The following is a 23,558-nucleotide window of genomic DNA, read 5'->3' as shown; positions in this document are numbered from 1 at the left end:
TCCTTGAAATTCTGCCTACAGTGCCTTTACCCTTGAAATTCTGTCTATAGTCCCTTTAATCTTGAAATTCTGTCTACAGTCCCTTTAATCTTGAAATTCTGTCTACAGTCCCTTTACCCTTGAAATTCTGTCTACAGTCCCTTTACCCTTGAAATTCTGCCTACAGTCCCTTTACCCTTGAAATTCTGTCTACAGTCCCTTTACCCTTGAAATTCTGCCTACAGTCCCTTTACCCTTGAAATTCTGACTACAGTCCCTTTACCGCAAATGTTTAAGAATGTGATGTGAAAGCTGAGAAAGAGAACGGAATGTGCGTGTGTAAAACTGGGTATGCAGGAGATGGGTTTACGTGTGGAAAAGACTCCGATCTTGGTGATTTTTATTCAGAAAAATTTTAAAAAAGCCTTATAAGATTTTTGAAATATTTGATATAATTGTAAAATGTAATGTTCCAATATACAAGAAAATTATTATTTTCATTTTTCATTATTAATTATCTTAAAAAACTACTTTATTGTAAATTCAAAGTGAGAGCCTTTATTTAAAGAATTCCATTCCCAATTCACAATAGTGTATTGGGAACTTTAATCTGAGTAATGATGAGGAAGATATCGTCGTTTTTCTTAAAAAGAAATAAATTCCATATCGATTCTTGTCTGTAGGGCATAGATTTGAAAGTCTCTTTTAAAGAAAAAAAAATTTAAAACCTTCAATTTTTCGAATAGAAAAACAAAAATATTTACGTTTTAAATGTATCTTTGTGAATTTGGCATCTACCTTTAGTATCTAATTGCAAGATTAATTAACATCCCTTTTAAGAACTGATTTTTAGATAACTACCCCGATAAGACGCTAGAAAACTGTGTAGGGCCATACTGTAAAAAGGACAACTGTAAAAACATTGTGAACCCGGATCAATTAGGAAATCGTTCATTAATCAAATATTTTACGACCACTTGCACTGTTTTGATGATTTTTCATCCTGTTGCGATTCAAAGGTTGTATGGTGCAAATGTGCATTTTGATAATTACTTCTTAAAGTCTTTAGGTGTTAGCAAGATCTAAGTAAGTTAGTGAGGTAAGGTCAAAAGCCAGGACAATTATTTAACTTGTTATACATGGATCCAGACTGCTCTAGGTAGGTTTACTAATTCTTGACAATTATACAACTTGTTAAACATGGATCCAGACTGCTCTAAGTAAGTTGACTAATTCTTGATAATTATACAACTTTACTGCTCTAAATTAAAGCAGTCTAAATCCATGTAGTTACAGCTGATATACATATATCCTTAATGGTTACTCATAAATAAGATGAGCCTTTAAAACCGACATAATAATCTTCAATAAAGATTTAAACTCTTCCTTCGTTTAGATTTAAAAATTTCGGGGTATCTAACATTCTATTCAAGAAAACAAGCATCATTTTAAGGAATTGAAAGTTTGTGAGATATCCCTATCAATCTGTTCACAATCTCAAACTAAATGTTCGTAATTTCTAACAGAATACTACAGGATAAAATGAAATGAATGAAGTTTAGACAGTGATGGAGATGGTACGGGAAACTTCTGTGATGATGATGAGGTCAACCAAACCAAATAAACCAAACCAAATCATATTAAACCAAACTTAACAAAACAAAACATGATACCATAAAATAAACCAAACCAAATCAAATTAAACCAAACCAAACCAAACCAGACCAAACAAAACAAAACAAAATCAAAGAAAATCACACTAAGCAATACAAAACCAAACAAAAAATATAAACCATAATTAAACCATACAAAAATAAACAAAACCAGACAAGCAACACAAAATCAAACGAAAGAAACACATAAAAAAAACTTAATAATATAAAACAAAACAAAACCTAAATTCACAAAACAAAACAATTTTAAATTTTTGTTTTATGTTAGGATAATGACGGAATCTATGATAAAGTTCAGGTAACTAAAAAAAAAATTTAATTGTAAAAATTTTAAAAATAAATTTTTTTCTTGTTCAGGGAGAGTCCATTTGTCCTGAAGCTACAAAAAATTTGATTCTCACAAGAATAGGTGAACTAGAAAAAAATAATTTTCAGATTTTAGATTTTAAATTGATTATTTGAAGAGATGGCATTTAACCAAAATGATCTGCTCGACGAGGGGTCTGCTATGAAATTGAAGAAAGAGCAGATAATTTGCTTCACTAATTTGGTAATGTATTTCAGTTGTTAAGTATTTTTATAATTGTGTCCTGAGCTGAGATTTTAAAAACTTAAACCCAAGTAAACCCCGACTTTAAGACACAAGCCCAAGTAAAACTGAAGAGGTTTATGCTATTTTGTTAAACTAATTAAAGAAAGGGTTAAAGCTATTTTGTTAAACTAATTAAAGAAAGGGTTAAAGCTATTTTGTTAATCGAATCAAAGAAAGGGTTAAAGCTATTTTGTTAATCGAATCAAAGAAAGGGGTTAAATCCATTCAGTTAAACGAATCAAAGGAAGGGTTAAAGCTATTTTGTTAATCGAATCAAAGAAAGGGTTAAAGCCATTCTGTTAATCAAATCAAAGGAAGGGTTAAAGCTATTCTGTTAAACCAATAAAAGAAAGGGATTGAATTCATTCTGTTAAACCAATCAAAGAAAGGGGTTAAATCCATTCTGTTAAACGAATCAAAGGAAGGGGCTAAATCCATTCAGTTAAACGAATCAAAAAAAGAGGTTAAAGCTATTCTGCTAAACAAATCAAAGGAAGGGGTTAAAGCTATTCTGTTAAAATAATTAAAGAAAGGGATTGAATTCATTCTGTTAAACCAATCAAAGGAAGGGGTTATAGATATTCTGTTGAACTAATCAATGGAAGGGGTTAAATTATTATGTTAAACCAAACACTAGAAGGGGTTTAAACTATGCTGTTCAACCATTCAAAGGAAGGGGTTAAAGCTACTTTGTATAACTAATCAAAGGAAGAGGTTAAATTATTTGGTTCAACCTATCAAAGGAAGGGGTTAAAGCTATTCTGTTCAAACAATCAAAGGAAGGTCGAGCTAAGGCTATTCTGTTAAGCGAATCAATGGAAGTGGTGCTGTTCAACCAATCAAATGAAGGGATTAAAGATATTCACAGGAATAAACTCAATCAAGATATATTTTATCGATCAAAAATACAACGTAGGGGGTTAATGTACTATACTAAACAAAAAAAGTAAAAAAAAAACAACAAAAAATAGAACGGTTTTTAAGTCAGGGAGTACCCGGATAATTGTCCCAAAGTATCCAACTCCAACCTTTCTATATCCAGTGGCCGAATTTAAAGAATTTGAGCGGCGGTTTAAATTTAAGCCGCGGCTCAAATATGGTTGGTTCCACTTAAAATTGTGAGGTTTCAAAGGTTTCAAGAATTAAGCCGGCACTAAATTTAAACCGGGTTTTGGCGGATTTAAACCGCGGCTCAAATTCTTTAAATTCCATCTTAGGAGTCCCCGGAAAATTGTCCCAAAGTATCCAAACCAAACCTTTCTATATCTAGGAGTCCCCGGATAATTGTCCCAAAGTATCCAACCCAAACTTTTCTATATCTAGGAGTCCCCGGATAATTGTCCCAAAGTATCCAACCCAAACCAGGAAGATCAGGACCAAGATCTGGTCGGAGATGCTTGTGACAACTGTCCAACTAAATTCAATCCTTTTCAAAAAGTAATTATACTTATATACTTTTTTGTAATTATCCTAGACATTAAAACTTTTTAAAAAGCTTAACTAATTTTTAACCATGGCGATTTGGGCAAGTAGATTTTGAGATTGAAAATGCAGAAAAATGAAATTACATCCATACCCCCACCCCCCTCCCCTTTGAATGATGATGGGCCAAACAACTGTTTGTCTAGGACTCTGATGATGATGGGAAGGGGGATAAATGTGATGAAGATTATGATAATGATGGAATCCTGAATAAACCTGTAAGTGTAGTATTATCGTATAATTGGAAACAATTAAAAAGCAAAAAAAACACATTTCATAGTTTTCTTTTTTAACAAATTCTAATCATATTTCAAAATATGAATTATGTGTCCGAATTTAATGAATTTAAGACGCGTCTCAAATCCCCCAAAACCCGGTTTCAATGTACTGGCTTAAATCTTGAAAAATTTTAATAAAAATTTAAGTGGAACCACTAAAATTTAAACCGCGGCTAAAATTCTTTAAATTCGCCCTCTGTTGGATCAAAAAATCTAAATTTGAAATATCAAAGGTTTTAGTCCTTCATAGCCCGCGATTTAAAAACTTCGAATCGAGCCGTAATTCCTAGAACCCCGACTTTAAAACCAAATCTTCGACCCAACATCTGACGACAGCTTGTGTCACGTGATTAACAGCTCGACAAAATAAAACCAACCAAGGTCGGTTTTATTTTCATTGGAACAAACTCCTTAAAGGGACCGTTCACTTTTTTGGGTAATTTCAGGGTAAACTAAACAGCCTATGCGCTATTCATTGGTAATAGTCTTACTTTTCAAAGACAACTGTGGCCGGAGAAAAAGCCGATTTTTCGTTCAGAAAAAGTGAACGGTCCCTTTAAGGAGTTTGTTCCAATGAAAATAAAACCGACCTTGGTTGGTTTTAGTAGAGAATAAGGCTCAATGTTGAGTCTTGTTCTCATAAGAACCCGGAATGCGCCAATTCCTACCATGAAAATCCGCAAAATAGAATATTAAACTGATTTTTTGAACTGAACTCTGCTGAAAATAAAATGCAGCTTGAATCCGAAAGCTCAAGCCGTAAATACGGCCCAATGACAGCTGAGACCTGAGCCGTATTTTCCCGAATTTTTAAATCGCGGACTGGTGTTAGAAAATTTGAGTTCGTGACAAAAACTGAATAATTTGTAGTAATCAGATAAATTTTATAATTTAGGATAACTGTCCCTTTGATCCTAATCCTGAGCAGGTATATAGGTTTACTACACTGGAGGTTTAGCTAGCTCTACCTTGTATACTTTCAATAAGTTATAGCTAGTTCAAGTAGTAAAAGCTAGTTCAGCTAGCCATACATAGTTCAACTAGTTATTACTAGTTGATACCTACTCCAAAAGTTTTCGACCTCTGAAAATTTTAATTCCACAAAAAAATATTACCGAATTTAATAAATTTAAACCATAAACCACCGCGCCAGTTCAAATTTCGCACTAGCTCAAATCTCGAAACACTGATCAAAGTTTCAAATTCTTAAAAATTTGGCCTCTGATTTTTTGACAGAACTCTCAAAACATTATTTGCACACTCCTTTCATTGTAAATATCAGAACCCTCAAATATGGATTGATTTAAACTTCAGGCGAATTTTGAACAGAGGATTTTTATCATGTCGGATTTTTAAAAAAATTGAAATATGCTTACATAATACACTATTTAATCCCATTGCACCCATTATGTTTAGGAATCACTAAAGTTTCATTCTTTGTGGGTAACCCTGTATCTTGAACATGAGTTCCCTTGAATTAGACATTGATAAATATCTTGAACATGAGTTCAATACTTGTATCAAAACAATCCCTTGATATAGACATTGATAAATATCTTGAACATGAGTTCAGTCATTCCTCGTTTATACATAAATCCTTTTATCTCGAAAAATTGTATATTTTAAGAAAGACGAAGATGGTGATGGAGTTGGAGATATTTGCGATAATTGCGTCAAGTTTAGTAACAAAAACCAAGTAGGATCATTTTATATTTATTCAATAAACTTATCTTTTTATCTTCAGCATTTTTTAATAACAACAAAAACTGCAGTAAAATTCTACCAACTATAACATTAATCTGTTTGATATACGTAATTGTAGGAAGTTGTTTAAAATGTTTGTTTTTTTGTAAACCATTACATGTGATTTGTTTTAAAGTTTCAAGAATTTTGTCTTTCTTAAAAGTTTGCATATGACGTTATAGTTTCAAGTCCGTATATGACGTAGTTTCAAGTGAACCCTATTTACAGAGCTGGCAATGTCCGATTAACAATGGTGCCTTCCTTCCCCCGCTCGTGTGCTTCTCTTTTTTTATTCGAGGGTCACTTGAAATCACAAGAACAGTCCCTTTATATCTAATACTCTAGACTGATATTAATCAAAACGATATTGGTGATGAATGTGAGACTGGAGATGATGAAGATGGGTAAACATGAGAAAATCTATATAATTTTATTATTTTGAATGATTTGTAACTTCTGATGTGCTCGACGTTTCCAAAGGAATTAAAAAAATCGATCAAAAAATTTGAATTTTGAAGAAAAATAATGTCTAACATTTTCGTCTCTTTTACCTCCAGGGTACCCATAGGTTTCCCCAAAAAATGTCAGCCAATTTTGTTCAACTGTTTGGTCAGCTATAGTTAACATATAAATATTAATATACATACTATAATATTCAAAACATAAATATATTAGGGATGGGATATTTAAAGAAGACAACTGTCTGAGTATTGCAAATGTGAATCAATTAGATAGTGATAAAGACGGTAAGATCTTAACCTTTTCTTTGCTGGACCCCCCCCCCCTCCCTCCGTCTGTATTATAGTTAATTATGAGCTCCCAGTTATTGTAAAATAACATTTGCATCAATACCAGGCCCGGTCCAATATTGACCATATCGATCCACGGTGAACTAGAGGTCCTTTCTTTAATTCCTGAAAAGTTTCAACTTTTCAACCAATTTTTACCGCTGTAATGTAGATTTTTTTTGTATCAGCTGTATTGTACGAGACTGAATCCTCATTCTCCCATATTCTAACTTGTATTTTAATTTTGTGATTCGTATTATTTTGTTTAAAATTGATTGAAAAGAACATTCTGGCTATTAGTACTTTTACTCGGGAAGGCTCGTATTCATGTATTTTTCTCGTACTTAGTATTAAGGTTTTGTTTATTGATTCAGGTTCAAAGAAATAAAATAATCTCTGTTCTTTTAACATGTATATTTGAGACCAGAACTTTTAGTTTAGAACCAGAATTTATTTCTAGTATAAGTAGAAGATCACATAGTTGTAATAGAATAAACGGGAAGGATAGTTGAACTAGCACTTGATAATTAAGTTCGAATAAAAGTTATAGATTTCTTACAGTATAATACTTTGTTGGTGGGATATGACTAATCTCTTTCGCTATTGATGATGGAGTTTAAATCAGAGATCAAAATCAGACAAAAATATACCGATTCAAACAGGATGCAATTCGTTGAAGTTAGTTTCACGTGGATCCCACCTAATTTTAGGACCCTGTCCGATGCCTAGATTAGTAAGAGTTTGGGTTTAAGGATCTCGACTTCTATATTTTGTTCTCAAGGGACCTAATTTAATGAATTTGAGGGATCGCTGAACCGCCTTCCCGTCCCCCCCCCCCCCCCCCCCCCCCCGGTTCAAATTTAAATTACCGATTTAAACCCTTCTTGACTATTCAACTGTAAATAAGTGGTTTAAATTTGAACCGGCAATAGGTAGCTCAACGATGTTGCTCAAATTCATTAAGTTGTGTACCAGGTTTAGGAGATGCCTGCGATCCTGATAAAGATGGTGATGGTATAATAAATGAGGAAGATAATTGTCCATTAGTTCCAAACCCAGAACAGGTTAAACGTACAACCACATTTTAAACTGTTTTCATGACTCTTTGGACTGCAGTTGTATTTGCAGTAGAGATCTTAGTATTTTTGAAGTCCCCTGTATAACATACAGTAAACTGTAGGGTAGACCTTCCCCTGTATTACATACAGTAGACTGTAGGGTAGACCTTCCCCTGTATTACATACAGTAGACTGAAGGATAGACCTTCCCCTGTATTACATACTGTAGACAGTAGGGTAGACCTTCCCCTGTATTACATACAGTAGACTGAAGGGTAGACCTTCCCCTGTATTAAATACAGTAGACAGTAGGGTAGACCTTCCCCTGTATTAAATACAGTAGACAGTAGGGTAGACCTTCCCCTGTATTACATACAGTAGACTGAAGGGTAGACCTTCCCCTGTATTACATACAGTAGACAGAAGGGTAGACTTTCCCCTGTATTACATACACTAGACTGTAGGGTAGACCTGCCCCTGTATTACATACAGTAGACTGTGGGGTAGACCTTCCCCTGTATTACATACAGTAGACTGAAGGGTAGACCTTCCCCTGTATTACATACAGTAGAATGTGGGGTAGACCTTCCCCTGTATTACATACAGTAGACTGTAGACCTTGTCGGATTCTCACAAGTCTATAGTTCAGGAATTTTACAAATACTAGGAATTTTCATTCCTAGTATTTGTAAAACATTTACATTGCACATGATTTATTATGCTCATGTATTAATTATTTACATCCACATGAATATAATATAATATAATACAATATAATATTCCTTTTAGTAAAGAATTTTATTTATTCTACAGTCTTAGTTAAACTCAAGTTTAAGAATATTATATAACATAGTTTACTTTTTATAATAGGACGAAACTTAAGCGTAATATTATCCTTATCTAATTATTAGAAAAGCCTTAAAAACTGATCTTAAAGTATGTTTCACATTCTAATGTTTAAAAGCAAACTTCATGCGGGATAAAATTTTTCAACTTTGGGGGGGGGGATTGGGACGTTCCCGCGTCCCATTTTCATTTTATATAAAGCTGCATTATGTAGACTCCATCCTTGAATGACCCAAGTGTAGGAGATGTCTGCTATAGAGACAGGTTTCATTTTCGAAAATATTTTTAAGACTGAAAAATTGAAGATAAACTTAAGAAATGAATTGAATCTTTGCCACAAATTCAAGTGTTCGAATCCTTTTATCTTTGGAACCTGCTATTTCTAACTTAATTTATATTGATCTAACAGAACTCTTAGTTTGAAATATCTATGGTTTACGGTATTGGATTTCAATTGCAAAGATAAAGGGATTAGAAAACAATCCTGAGTTTGTGAAAAAGACTCAATTTCTTTGTTGAAAACTTAGAAAAATGTTTAAAAATAATTGTGAATGATGTTAAAACTAATAAATAGTGTTGAAAACTAATAAATAGTGTTGAAAACAAATAAATATTACTAAAAACTAATGAAAATGGTTGGAAACTAATAAATAGTGTTGAAAACTAATAAATATTGCTAAAAAAATAATAAATAGTGTTGAAAACTAATGAATATTTTTGAAAACTAATAAATAGTGTGGAAACTAATAAATATTGCTAAAAACTAATGAAAATGGTTGAAAACTAATAAATATTGCTAAAAACTAATGAAAATGATTAAAAACTAATGAATATTGTTGAAAACTAATTTATATTGTTGAAAACTAATGAATATTGTTGAAAACTAATTTATATTGTTGAAAACTAATGAATATTGTTGAAAACTAATGAATATTGTTGAAAACTAATTTATATTGTTGAAAACTAATGAATATTGTTTAAAACTAATGAATATTGTTGAAAACTAATGAATATTGTTGAAAAATATTGAAATTTATTTAAACCAATTTGAATTTTGTTGAAAATTTATAAAAATTGTTGAAAACTAATAAATATTGTTAAACTCTAAAGAATATTGTTATAAACTAAAGAATATTATTGAAAACTAATAAAAATTGTTGAAACTGATGAATAATGTTGAAAACTAGAGATGGAGATGGAACTCCGGACTACTTAGACGTCTGCCCTTTTAATCCAGAAATTGAAAAGGTGGACTTCTATAAAAAGTAGGTTTTATAATTAATTTAAAACTTTTTAATAAAATAATTATTTTGATATGTATATATATATCTACACTCTACAGTAATATATATATTGGTATATATACATTAAATATTGAATACGCTATATATATACAGTTACATATATTTGTATATATATATATATGTTAAATATTGAATACGTTATATATAAAGTTCAGGATTTATATTTATATCTCCAAGGTCAATGAAGAAAATCAATTTATGCCTTGCTTCAGAGGCGGCAGGTAAACTATTAATAAAGGGAATGTACACTTTATTCAAATTGATTTCTTTAATCCTATTGCGGGGGGGGGCGGAGGGGTGTTTCCCCCTCTGTGGTTTTTTCTTCATAACTTAAAAAAGGCTTACACTACACTTTACTTTTTCAATTTTAATTGCTGCAGTCTAAATTTTATTAATTTGCAAAGCCTCTTAAAAAATGGATGTAATTACATGTGTCAAATGTTAATATTTTTAAAAATATTAATAAATATGTTCCAAGCTTCTTCCGAAGTTCTTATAAATTTTTTTCAGGGGCACTTTGGGGGAGGGAGGGGAGGGGAAACTGCCCTCCCCCTTTCATGTCTACGTGAAAGAGAATATTAACTTTTTAAAACCCATTCTTGAAAATCTATTAAAATTGCTGCGGCCCCTCTTTCTAATTGTGCCCCAAATTTCCAGGGGACTCCCCCCCCCATATGTACATGGAGCCACAGTATTCAGCATATTTCCTTAGTAAATATTTCCATTACAAAAGGCACAATTTATTATAAATTGATAATTTCTTAAATCCTTTAAAATCTAATATTGAGGGTTCTCGGGACTTCTTGTCTGTCAGAAGCCGAATCCTGAATGGGAAGACAGAAAAAATGGAACAGAGCTTTACCAAGCATTAAACAGTAGGGTAAACAAATTTTAATGTTAACTTAGGGTTTCCAGGAAAATGGGAAATTCTTTTTTCGCCGATTATTTAACATTTTTTCACATTTAGATCGCAGAAGAAAACGCGAATAAAAGGAAAAACGCGAAATTTGGGGTTTTTTCGGGAAATTCCGCATTATTTCGCGAAACAGATTGTCGCATGCACATTTTTTTCTCTCGAAATTCCGCGATCCACATGGCTTTGCATTCTTTTGAAAAATTGATTTTCGCGAAAAAGTTGGCAAAATACGAAAGAAAATTTTTGTGCAATTTTGCATATTTTCGCGAAAGTTTTTATTCGTTGGAAACCCTAGTACGTTCTAGCTAGCAGAACTTTAATATTTAAAATCTTCAAATTACAACAAATTATTTTATGATTTTAATGTTTAAACGAGTTTTAGCTTACTCATTGCAGGATAAAAAGTATTCGACCAGTATAGTAAAGTAGTTGACTAGGATAATAAAGTAGTAGACCAGGATAGTAAAGAAGTAGACCAGGATAATAAAGTAGTAGACCAGGATAATAAAGTAGTAGACCAGGATAATAAAGTAGTATACCAGGATAATAAAGTACACGGCCAGGATGATAAAGTTATCGACCAGGATAATAAAGTTTTCAGCCATGATAATAAAGTAGCCGGGCAGGATAATAAAGTAGTCGACCAAGGTAATAAAGTGGTTGGCCAGGTCAATAAAGTAGCCGGGCAGCTAGGATAATTAACTAGCTGCGGGCAGAATAATAAAGTAGCCTGGTAGGATATAAAGTAGCTGGGCAGGATAATAAAGTCGTAGACCAGGAAACTAAAGTAGGTGACCAGGATAATAAAGTAGTAGACCAGGATAATAAAGTTGTAGACCAGGATAATAAAGTAGTAGACCAGGATAATAAAGTTGAAGACCAAGATAATATGTAGTTTGCCAGGATAATTAAGTAGCCTTTCAGCGGGATAAAGATGGTTGTTTTAAAACGTGAACAATGTTTAATTTAGCCCTCGCTTGCTGTGATAAAAGATCTAGTTTTTGAAGATGTTGAATACAATGGAACATATTATGTTCAGGATAAATCAGATAATGATTGGGTAAAAACATTCTTTATAATTTCATAATTTAAAAAAATAACAAAAATTTAAAATTGATAAGATTGTAGTTAGGGGTTGTTTTTGGATTTCGGAATGTCTTTAGCTTCTATGTTGTCATATCCAACAAACACAAGAAAGGAAACTGGGTTTGCAAAATATATTATTTTATCAAAATCTCAAAATTTCTTATTTTTGTCCATATTTAAATAACTCAATTTAAAATGCAAACCCAGTCATTCGAAGCAGCCGGACAGGAAAATTTCTTAAATATTTGTTTTAAAAGATTAAGAACTAATTACAGATTACCAATTTTCGGAAATTAATTTCGCATTAAACCTAAAACATGCTATTTTTAATTCAAAAACTTTTGACTAAACTAAACGCCAATGCAAAACTAAACGCAATATGTGGATTTGTTAAAAAAGAAAGTTACAGAGCAACTGGTGAAATGGCAGGATTCAATATTCTAAGATTTTACTTTAATCAAAATAAAAATTGTCTGTTTATTTTTAAACCACAGTTAGTAAGTGGTATTACTTCAAAAAGCTAAGTGCTTCTTTAGGGTTGAAATATCAAGGCATATTCTTACTCAGTAGCCTGTATATAATATATCTTAAAAAAGATATTTTTCTACACAGTGCACACAATTAAAAATGCATGTACTTAAAATAGGAAATATTTAAGACATTTTGTTGAACATTCAGAAAACCAATGCAAGTAAGTAAAATTTTACATTCATTATTGTCTTCCTTGTTTGCGTGTTAGAAATAAACATGAAAACAGCCAGCTAGCTAGCGAAATGTTTGAAATGAATTCTACAATTAACATTTCAACATACTGCCTAAAAATAGTTAAAGAAACTGAATACTCACCACAAATTCTAATTTTCTAATCCCTAATCTTTGCAACATTAAGTTGACCACCTATTACAAAGTAATTGAACTCTCGCCACTAACACAAATTTCTTATCTCTATGTCTATGCAACCTGATAGTGTAAAACTTTTGCATACTTAAATTTTAAAGAAAATAGAATAAATTAATCATTTTTGTTGTGTTTTGAACATTGCTTTAATATTTAGTGTGGTGGACGATTAAAAAAATTCAAGTGAAGGACTCGGAAAATGCGACTAAAGCCTTTCAACTATTAATGGGATCTCTAAAAAAGCAGAAATCTCGTAAAGGGGTTTCAAAGAACCTTTGGGAGGTATAAACTCATACTTGTTTACGAACTTAAGAAAAGTAATACTAATGCTGATCTACAAAAGACTAAAAGTGAGAAAAATTACTTGTTTAAAATATTTTTAAACACCTGATTTTTCATGGCATTTATAATTAACTTTACTCCGACAACAATATAAAGAAAAACAAAATAAATAAGTAAAAAATGATTTCTGGCGATTTTCATGTTTTTCTTTTAAGTTTGTCTTTTATAAAATATTTTAATGTTTGTATCTTTTATTCCCCCTGGAAATAATTCAATTACAATATAATCTTATTTACAAAAAAGAAATTCTTCTAGGTTAAAAATCCAGAAATGTTTGTTTGAAAGATATGCATATTACAGAAGGGGTACATTAAATTATGTCGACATACAAAGTTTACAGTTCGAATTTGACTGTCTGATTCAGGGAACCAACCCTCTCAATAAGTTTTTTTAATTAAAAAAAATTTGGGCCAGTCTAAGGGGTTGCGATCCTTTAAAATACAAAAAAAAAATTATCAAGTACGATAGGGGGCAACATAGAAATGAACCAATTATACACAACGTCACAAGTGTCAAATTTAACAAGGAAAACGAAATTGCCTCACATTAGTTGACATGTTTTCAAAGATTAAATAAAAAAGTGTAAAAACAGAAACTAAAGAACACATTATATTGCACTTATTTTACTGTAAGATAAACACTTTATTCTAAAAATATCACTATTATTAATAATTTTGTTGGAAACAAAAACTGAATTGACACTTGTGACGTCAGAATACATCTGTACTGAGAGTGTACAAATTTTACGTTGCCATCTATTGTACTATAGAATCTTTTTGCAAAAAGCCAATCTGTACTAAAAACTAGAAAGAAGGAGAATGTCGAATTCATGAGATATTGCTGGAACAACTTTGTGACCACGTGGCACACCTGTATAGTTTTGATTTTACGCTAAAGTATGAGCAACTAGGAATTGAAAATAGTCAGATTCATTTTACAGAAACTTTTAATGTTTTCAGACTTTTAAAAAGTTGTTCGACTATATAAGAAGGTTCCAACATGTTAGAACTTTATTCTGTAGAAGTTTGCTTTTATCAAACATGCGAACGTGTTACCCTAGATGAAAATAAAGGCAAAAACGATCGTTTTAAAAATATCGTTTTTGCGGTTTTTTAACGATATTCTTTGGTTTGTTTTTCTCCTAGAATAACAAATTCTCAGACTATCGTTAAACCTTTAAAAAGTTTAAAAATTTTAAAACGAATCTAGCTATTGCCCATCTCTTTCTACAGCAAGAGAAATTAGGAATTAAAGCATATAAAATTTCAATTTGTTGTGCAATTTACTTTAGTTTACTGGACCTGTGGCCGAATTTAAAGAATTTGAGCGGCGGTTTAAATTTAAGCCGCGGTTTAAATATGGTTGGTTCCACTTAAAGTTGTATCAAATTGTTTAGATTTAAGCCGGCGCTTAATTTAAACCGGGTTTTGGCAGATTTAAACCGCGGCTCAAATTCTTTAAATTCCATCTCGGGATAAGTTTAATTAAAAGCTATTTCGGTAAATATTTAGGATCCTGAGAAACAACAGTGGAAAACAAGGAAATCCATGCAATGGACTATAAAACATATACCTTCAAAGGTTACATTTTTTTATTCAAAAATTAGTGTAAAGGTTATAGGTTTTCCCCACAAACTCAAAGCTTCCAAAGTGAACCTTTGATTTTTTCTTAGATTATTTGATTTAACAGAACTCATATTTTGAAATATCAAAGGTCTACGACATTGTTAATTGTTTAGGGTCTAATACGATTAAAAATGTTTGAGAATGGAGTCAAAGTGCTAGATTCTGGTGATGTTTTGGTAACAAATTTTTTATTTAGAAATTATACAAAAAAAAATTATGGAATCAAGCAGCTTTCTGAAATTTAAATGCACATTTTGAATTCCATTTTGATATCATTTCGGAAGATTTTAGGACCCAGAACCTATTCTTGGAGGACAACTTGGACTCTATGTCAGCAGTCAAAAAGATGTGTTGTTTGCTAAATTAAAATACGCCTGTCTTGACAGTCCAAAAAGGTACCGCATTGTGCAATTTAAATGGAAAGACATTTTGACGTAATTGCAAAAGATCTTTAATTTAAAGATGAGCGGTATGTCTTCTTCACAATGGTGATACCCTTTAAACCTCTCACTAAGTAGCAAGGAGGAAGATATCGTCTTTTTATCTTTTACATGTTGAGATCTTAAAACTTGTAAATTGTTTCTGCAGCATAAATCCGCAATTCAGTTTAAATACAGTAGCCCGTCCTCAATCAAATAAAGCACGAGGTTTAAATAGTGAATCAGACAGAACTAGAAATAGAAATAGAGACTCATTTGAAGTAAGGTCTAATGTCTCTCAAGCAATCTCAACGCCTGCCAGAAAACTATTGAATTTCAAAATTTACTTTTGAAAACTTCTACAGCATATGGTTTAGTTTATTGTGGCATGGGACCGAATTTAATGAATTAAGGCTACGTTGCTGAACTGCCTACTGCCGGTTCAAATTTGAACCACTGATTTCAAGTTAAACTTTTAGAAAGGATTAGAATCGGTGATTTAAATTTGAAACAGCGGTAAGCATTAAACGGGCCCAGGTTTATTTTAAGCACTACACTTATAGTTATAATTATTTTTTTAACTTAGATAGATTTACCTTGACGGGGGGGGGGGGGTCAAAAAATCTGCTTTAGACCTACTTCTAGTAATTCGATATCATATATAACTCTTTGAAAAGCCGATAACAAAAGCAACCGGATTGCATAATTTTTGCAACGAAATTTTGCACAGATTTTTACACAGACGCCTATAAAGGGAATTTGCACATTTTCAGCTTTTCTTGAATACTCATTTTAAAAATTTTGAGAATGTTTTTGTAGATTTGAATTCACTGGGTCAAGGGCTTTTCAAAAATGTATAATTTGTAAATGGAGTTAAAAAATAACTAGTTTTAATTATGTCCGTGGAAAAATTGCAAAGTTAAGAATCAAAATCAGTTTTATCATGAGATTTGCCTAGCTGATAGACGATTTACAGAGATTTACATCATTACCCTTGTAAGCTTTATCTAATCAAGTATAAATTAGATATTTATCTAATCAANGAAAAAGACGTTTCATTCAAGAGTTTTAGTACGTATTATGCACCCGAATTTTTAACAGGAATTCAAAACCTAAATTCGAACTGAGACCAAATTTATATCTAATCAAGTAGGAATTAGATATTTTTCTAATCAAGTAGGAATTAGATATTTATCTAATCAAGTAGGAATTAGATATTTATCTAATCAAGTAGGAATTAGATATTTATCTAATCAAGTAGGAATTAGATATTTTTCTAATCAAGTAGGAATTAGATTTCCATTTTTTTTAAACTGTTTCTTTTCATTTCCGTTTTTCTCTACTAAAGCGCATTTCTTGCTTATGGGAAGTATTGGAGAAATTATATTAGAATTTAACACTTTTTGAGTCGGAAAAACGACGGTATCTTCCACATTTTTTATCAGATTAAGGTTTCAAGGGTACTGTTGTGATTCGGGCCTTGCAAAATTTGCAAAAGGTCACTTTAAATTATGCTTACAGTCCCTTTAATCAATATTCTATTTTAAGTTCTAAAAACGAGGAAATAACAGAACTGAAAAGTAAACCTGGATTTATTATGAAAATGGAACCTAAAACTGATGAAAATCAGCTGGATAAAGAAACTAAAAATATGATTGCTGATGAAGAAGATGAAGAAGAAGAACATGAAGAAGATGAAGAAGATGAAGAAGATGAAGAAGAAGATTACAAAATGGAAACGGACACTGATGAAAGTTATTCCATTGCACTTGGGGGTAAAAATATCAAGAGGGAAGAAGATGAGGTCAAGCAGAAAAGTAACAAACGAGACTCTAATTCAGAAATGAATAGAATCAAACGTGAAACCGGGACATCTTCAGTAGAATTCAACTCCTTGTTGGTAGATGTTGATGGCAACTATTCAGTCAACCTAAATTTAACAAATCCTAGAAAAGAACTCCACGCAAACAAATTTCACAAAAAGTAATATATTTAAAATCTAATTTTTTTTATATTTTTCAATATACTTTCCACTTTAATTAATTATTAATTTTTAATATTTTTATATTTCAGATTTAAGCCTGACCCTCAAGCTTTAAGACGTCACTTTAGACAGTTATTTGTGAAAAAGAAATCAAACTCAAAATAACTGACACAGAAATAGAATATAATTTTGAAAAAATAAACAAAATAAAAAAGTGTTGTCAGTTTAATTATAATTTTATTCTAAATAGTTTAAATTCCATCAAATATGCAGAACAGGGATAGTTAACAAATAACAATAGTGTTTTTTGTAAACATTTTTATAAAAAGATTTATAAACATTTTTATAACGATTACCTTGATCGAAAGGAACAAAAACTTATTAATACCAATTACATTTAATATCGACTAGCTGAAGAGTCCGGCGTTGCCCGTGAAAAAAATTGAAAAAAATATTTTGAAAAAATTTGTTTATAGCCTATAACACCCCCGGTCACACCTGAGTGTCCACAAAAAAATTTCAACCCAATCGGTCCATCTGTTTTGCCGGCTATACCCAACATATATATATATATATACGAATGTCTTGTTTTATTACGGCCGAACTGATCAAGCTCAAAATTTGTTTAGGCAAATCATATGACTCCGGGGCAGGTTTATATAGATGGTCAAAGTTGAAAATTGTCCCCGGAAAAATTGTCCGAATTTATTTGTAATAGAAACAGATTCTCAAAAATCTGGGAATGCTTAAAAATGGCGACCTTTCGTTCAAAGCTGAAAAAGGAGAAAGCCCAGTTCAATCATTATTTTATTTATAGAATTAAATCTAAAAGCTGGATCAAATGACAAATACTTAATTAGTTCTATATCTAATTTCAAACATTTTATAGAATTAGCTTTACAGTTATTTAAATAAAGTGATAATAATAAAAATAAAGATATTTCGATTTTTAACAAGGTTTTATGTGACAGATTGTCCTGCTTAGCTTAGTGAAACTTGATATTTCAGACTGAACTAAGGTGTTTACTCCAGAAAGCATGTTTTACATAAAACCAGTTTTTTGTTTGTTGTTGTCATGTTCTGTGTTTGCAGTACCTGAACCAAAACCTAAGATGTACTTGATTGAAACTAAGGTTTGCTTTTATTGTGATTTCAACCCTATATTGATTGGAAAATTTAAATAATCAATTTTAGTTTTTTAATAATATAGGAACCGATATTAGACAAAAACAGCCTAATCGCCGGATAGTGTTGATATTTTTACTAAAATTAGATGCTTAAATTCGTCCTTTATAGTGCAAAAATATGTTTGTGTAAAAATATTTTATTCGCTATTTTGATTTATATTTTTTGCTCAAACCTTTTTGAGAAAACTCCATTTGACTTTTTTTGTGTAGAATTAAAAAAAGACGTTTCATTCAAGAGTTTTAGTACGTATTATGCACCCGAATTTTTAACAGGAATTCAAAACCTAAATTCGAACTGAGACCAAATTTAAAGAATTTAAGCCGCGGCTTAAATTTGAGACACGGCTCAAACATGGTAGGTTCCACTTAAAATTGTATTCAATGTTTCAAGATTTAAGCCGGCGCTCAATTGAAATCAGGTTTTGGGTGGATTTAAGACGCGGCTCAAATTCATTAAATTCGGACACTTGCTCGACCTTCAAGGAGACATCATGGAGGATTTCATGATAGTTCCCACCATAGACTGCATCAGAGAGTATATTATAAACAAAACTAGCTCAAGTGCTTGGGGTCGAATTTTGAAAATAAAAATTGATTTTTGAAAACAAATCGAATTTTTTAACCTATGTTACCCCACGGGTTAACTCAAAAAAAAAGTCAGCCAATTCTGTCCAGCTGTTTGGCCTGCATATAGCTAACATATACACAAAAATACAAATATGTATATCTATATGAGCAAAGAGCTTTATTATATAGACTGCAATGTTTCCACGATTTCAAAATTGAATTTAAAAACAATGTATACAACATGCAGCTAGGCCACATTAACTTTGTATAAAATACATCATAAAGAACTCCCTGATGTAGTTCAACGGGTCCACCATTCATTAGGAGTAATTGTTATTGCTTTCATTGATAATCTGATCTCAAAAATTAATATGAAGCATGTGCTCTAAATAATTATAAAAAGAATTTAGTCTTTGCCACAAACTTTTATTTTCTGATCTCTATATCTTTTCAACCCTATGTCGTAAACCTTAGATATTTCAAACAATAAATTCCGTTAGAAAAGATAACTAAGGTGTCAATAATTACACTTCCATAGATTTGAAACAATTGCGTAGAAACTTCAATAGTCTTACAATATAATTGAATAACCATTTGTTACTCGTAATGTAATTAAGAAACAAAAATAGATTTTACTGTCACTGTAATTTTAAGGTACCCTAGCTCAATTTAAAAATGGCATGCTCGATTCCCAATGGCAACCTTGAAACTTTAATCTGATCAATAAAGAGGAACGTGAAAATAGTTTTTCTGGATGAAAAGTGTTTAATTTTGTTTATTTCTGTATTGTTTTTAAAGCAAGAAATGCGAACGTCAATATTAAAAATTATAAGTTTTTGAGTGGATATCCATATAAAGGAAAAAAATACGAATAAATTTTATATATTATATTATATTAGAAATTGTTTTTAAATCATTTATTTTTTTATTTTTTTATAATCGTTTATTTAGGATAACGAAGATAGTACTGCTGTTGTCGGGTCGGACTACTATGCAGAGAACTATAAGACCTTGATCCCTCCTGATATTTTATCTAAAATCAAGGATAATGATCCGTATAAATATACCTGGCCTCCATACACCCCTCCTCCTGATTGTGAGAACTCAGGGTGTCCTCTTTACCCAAACTAAACCATCAGCCCTGTTTCCTTGACAATGGAAAATATTAGATTATTTTTTTAATCAAAATAAAAAATAAAATCATATAAATCAATAAATAATGTAATGTTTAGCTTTAAGACAAAATATGATCGGCAGCGTTCAGTGGATAGAAATTTACTGGTCAATCAAGACGCTTCGCGCCCATCTTATATTTCAACTTTTAATAGTTGATTAATCTTAGAGCATTTTATCTTCGATGAATTGAAAAAATGTTGCCGATTTACAATTTAGTTTGGATTGATTTTTAACATATTTACGAATATCAACATTTTTCGGAGACAATTTTTTGTAATTATGAGGTCCCACACAAAATTTTAATTTATTTTTGTTTAGTTGGTTTCAACAAATATTTTTACTTACAAAAAGAAAGAGGCTCGAAAATTAAAAAAAAATTGTATTCTGCTTCTTAACCCTAACAAGATAGGGAGGGGGTGTCCCAACCCCTGTGTTTTTCGTTTCAACTTAAAAAACGGCTTACACTATGAACGCTCAAACTGATTTACTTTCTCAACTTCAATTTTTTGCATGGAGGAAGGTTAATCGGCTGGTCAGTTTGAAAAAAGTAAAATCAAAAAACCCTAAATAAATTGTTATTAATTAAGCTACAAATTTAATATTAATTTACTTGAAAAAACATTGAAAAATCGATAACATGGGCCACATGTTGATATTTGTCTAAAGTAAAAATAAGCTATTTAAAACATTTTTTGTATTTGCATTTTGAACTGAATTAAACCCTACCTTGCACCCTAACCAGTAAAGTTAGAGGTGTAACTTTTTTGTAAGCTGGCTTCATATAGGTGGACTAGGGACATGTGATGATGTATCAAACTACCTCAACTCGGGATAGAGTTAATTTCACTATAACTTTGCCATTCTGTACTTATTTTGCAGCCAGAAAAGGAATTATCCACGTAAACTTCCATTAAAAGAGAGGCATGCACAGTTTCCCACCGATACCCTTTTAAACCTTTATCTGATGAATAATATTGAAGAAATAGTTGTTTTTTTAGCTTCAAACAATTTCTTCCATGTCATGCCGCAAGTCGATTCTTAGAAAAACCAAACTTGAGAATAATTAATTTTATAGAGAAAAGCATGGATATATCTCACTCTTTACTAGATTCTACTACAGTACGCACCGAAAGTTTATGGTGACTGATGATCTCATGAATTAATGGAAACCCTTGTGAATCTGACACACCACTCTGTTGACTTTAAATTTAGACTCACTTTAAATGTAGACTCGCTTTAAAGTACGTCCTGTTAAGCTCATGGTATTTTTATGTAAATTCAATTAGCACATGATAAAAAGGGATATTTTCGTCAAATTCAAAATAAATAATGGTTCATAAGACGACGACTTTTACACCGATCTTGGTTCGATCCTAGAAAAAAAGGTTAAAATTAGTATTCTCATGAATATTTTCATCAAATGTAATCTTTATTAATTTATTGAGCGCTGGTGACCCAACTAGAATATAAAAATGTGTAGAACAATTTTGAATTAAAAAATCTCCATGTTCTTTACAATCGTAAAGTTGTAAATGTCAATAGTTTGATCAATTCTCTTTATTTATTTAAAACCAGTTTCTGCTCTGATGAATCAGTCAAAACTAGTCTCTAATTAGCTGAATTAGATCTAACGCATTTTAATTTAATCTGAATCATTTTAAGACCATTTTCTGGTTATTGCATAAGTTTGAAGCCATTTCCCAGTGATCTAAATCAGTTTCTTCTTTGCCCATTAAGTATCAACCTAGTCAGCTGAAATCAAATAAAAACTAGTATTTAATCAAGAATGCAGGGGGGGGGGTAATATTAAAGACGGAGAGTATAGTTAAAGGGGGGGGTTGTACGTATATAAGTGTGTGGATGGGAAGTTTGGTAGTATATTGAATGGTTTAAGTTTACGTGGTTACTATGTGAACTATGGAACAGTGGACTCTAATATTGAGTAGTTTGTATTCAGACTCGTTTACCGCCATACTTTATATTCCTTTGACTTTATACTTAACTTTATATTGGTTTATCTATATATACTTAACTTTATATTCCTTTATTTTTATACTTAACTTTATATTCCTTTATTTTTATACTTAACTTTATATTCGTTTATCTATATACTTAACTTTATATTCCTTTGACTTTATACTTAACTTTATATTCCTTTGACTCTATACTTAACTTTATATTCGTTTATCTATATACTTAACTTTATATTCCTTTATCTTTATACTTAACTTTATATTCCTTTGACTTTATACTTAACTTTATATTCGTTTATCTATATATACTTGACTTTATATTCCTTTATCTTTATACTTAACTTTATATTCCTTTATCTTTATACTTAACTTTATATTCGTTTATCTATATATACTTAACAATGTAAATCGTTTATCTTTATTAACTTGATATTCGTTTATCTATATACTTAACTTTATATTGGTTTATCGTTATACTTAACTTAATATTCGTTTATCTTTAAACTTAACTTTAAATTCGTTTATCTTTAGACTAAACTTTATATTCGCTTACTTTTACACTTATCTTTATATTCGTTTATCTATATTTACTTAACTTTATATTCCTTTATCTTTATACTTAACTTTATATTCCTTTATCTATATACTTAACTTTATATTCCTTTATCTTTATACTTAACTTTATTTTCCTTTATCTTTATACTTAACTTTATATTCGTTTATCTAAATATACTTTTATTAGATTATCTTTATACTTAACTTTATATTCGTTTATCTTAATACTTAACTTTATATTCGCTTATCTATTTATACTTAAATCTTAATCTTTTATCTATATATACTTAACTTTACGTTGGTTTACTTTTACCATAGATAAATAAATAAACATAGATAGCTTATGTACACAAAATCACCAAGAATTGTACAGTCCGCGAACTCATACTTCTAGGGGTCAAAGTGTACTTCAATGATAAGCGGGGTGGTTTGGTGTTTTAATGGATTTCATAATAGAGTGTAAATAACTCCAGGAATGGAACTATTTGAACAATATTTCACTAAGCAATATATCTGACGAGAACTGAAGAAGGACATGAGAAGGACTAAACTAACTTAAATTTCTCTCTACAGAACTCATGTACACCACAAGTACTAATGACATAAGAACAGCCAATGTTTACAACCGACCTAGTTAATCTATACAATATAGGAATGGAACTATTTGAACAATATTTCACTGAGCAATATATCTGACGAGAACTGAAGAAGGACATGAGAAGGACTAAACTAACTTAAATTTCTCTCTACAGAACTCATGTACACCACAAGTACTCAATGACATAAGAACAGCCAATGTTCACAACCGACCTAGTTAATCTATACAATAGGAATATCTTTAAAACATCTTTGTACATTTATTTTTCATCTTTTAAGATGAAAAATGTCGTCTTATGCGCAATCTATCTTTATCTAAGACTTTCACACTTATCTTTATATTCGTTTATCTTTATACTTAAATTTATATTAGCATTGTTAACAGCTGGAGATTATATCAGCTCTTAAAAAATTTCCATTAACGCTTTTAATAAAATTGAGATTGTTTACTACTGGTAACTTTTAAAACCAGTTTCGTTCTTACCCTTCTC

General features: G+C 30.9%; 1 protein-coding gene and 1 long non-coding RNA gene across 7 annotated transcripts in view; both read left to right on the top strand.

Annotated features, from left to right (window-relative positions):
* The window catches only part of LOC111701513 (extracellular matrix-binding protein ebh), a 30,087-nt gene extending 12,860 nt beyond the window's left edge, over positions 1-17,227 (top strand). For 2 of the 6 annotated variants that reach the window (XM_023472817.1, XM_023472816.1), the window contains 27 exons: positions 277-372; positions 833-922; positions 1,542-1,585; positions 1,921-1,950; positions 2,010-2,061; positions 2,117-2,202; positions 3,568-3,681; positions 3,873-3,944; positions 4,900-4,932; positions 5,632-5,700; positions 6,093-6,151; positions 6,423-6,493; positions 7,511-7,599; positions 8,654-8,703; positions 9,627-9,704; positions 9,921-9,964; positions 10,532-10,623; positions 11,630-11,719; positions 11,788-11,857; positions 11,963-11,973; positions 12,424-12,436; positions 12,800-12,924; positions 14,496-14,564; positions 14,723-14,785; positions 14,901-15,004; positions 16,577-17,011; positions 17,102-17,227. In XM_023472817.1, the coding sequence (XP_023328585.1) occupies positions 277-372; positions 833-922; positions 1,542-1,585; positions 1,921-1,950; positions 2,010-2,061; positions 2,117-2,202; positions 3,568-3,681; positions 3,873-3,944; positions 4,900-4,932; positions 5,632-5,700; positions 6,093-6,151; positions 6,423-6,493; positions 7,511-7,599; positions 8,654-8,703; positions 9,627-9,704; positions 9,921-9,964; positions 10,532-10,623; positions 11,630-11,719; positions 11,788-11,857; positions 11,963-11,973; positions 12,424-12,436; positions 12,800-12,924; positions 14,496-14,564; positions 14,723-14,785; positions 14,901-15,004; positions 16,577-17,011; positions 17,102-17,177 (2,225 nt within the window). In that variant the 3' untranslated portion in view covers positions 17,178-17,227. Of the gene's footprint in view, positions 1-276; positions 373-832; positions 923-1,541; positions 1,586-1,920; positions 1,951-2,009; positions 2,062-2,116; positions 2,203-3,567; positions 3,682-3,872; positions 3,945-4,899; positions 4,933-5,631; positions 5,701-6,092; positions 6,152-6,422; positions 6,494-7,510; positions 7,600-8,653; positions 8,704-9,626; positions 9,705-9,920; positions 9,965-10,531; positions 10,624-11,629; positions 11,720-11,787; positions 11,866-11,962; positions 11,974-12,423; positions 12,437-12,799; positions 12,925-14,495; positions 14,565-14,722; positions 14,786-14,893; positions 15,005-16,576; positions 17,012-17,101 lie in introns of those variants that run through there. The other 4 variants (XM_023472818.1, XM_023472820.1, XM_023472819.1 and 1 more) reach the window with 4 other exon arrangements.
* A 741-nt stretch (positions 17,228-17,968) lies between these two features.
* LOC111701528 (uncharacterized) lies at positions 17,969-19,997 on the top strand. Its single transcript, XR_002765216.1, has 2 exons — positions 17,969-18,145; positions 19,718-19,997. It is a non-coding gene; the product is annotated as an uncharacterized LOC111701528 (long non-coding RNA).
* The last annotated feature ends 3,561 nt before the right edge of the window (positions 19,998-23,558 follow it).

This window comes from Eurytemora carolleeae, unplaced genomic scaffold (assembly GCF_000591075.1).
Source record: "Eurytemora carolleeae unplaced genomic scaffold, Eaff_2.0 scaffold57, whole genome shotgun sequence".
In the NCBI taxonomy this organism is placed as follows: Eukaryota; Metazoa; Arthropoda; class Copepoda; order Calanoida; family Temoridae; genus Eurytemora; species Eurytemora carolleeae.
Note: the sequence above shows the minus strand (reverse complement) of the source record. Positions and strands in the feature narration are given on the sequence as shown.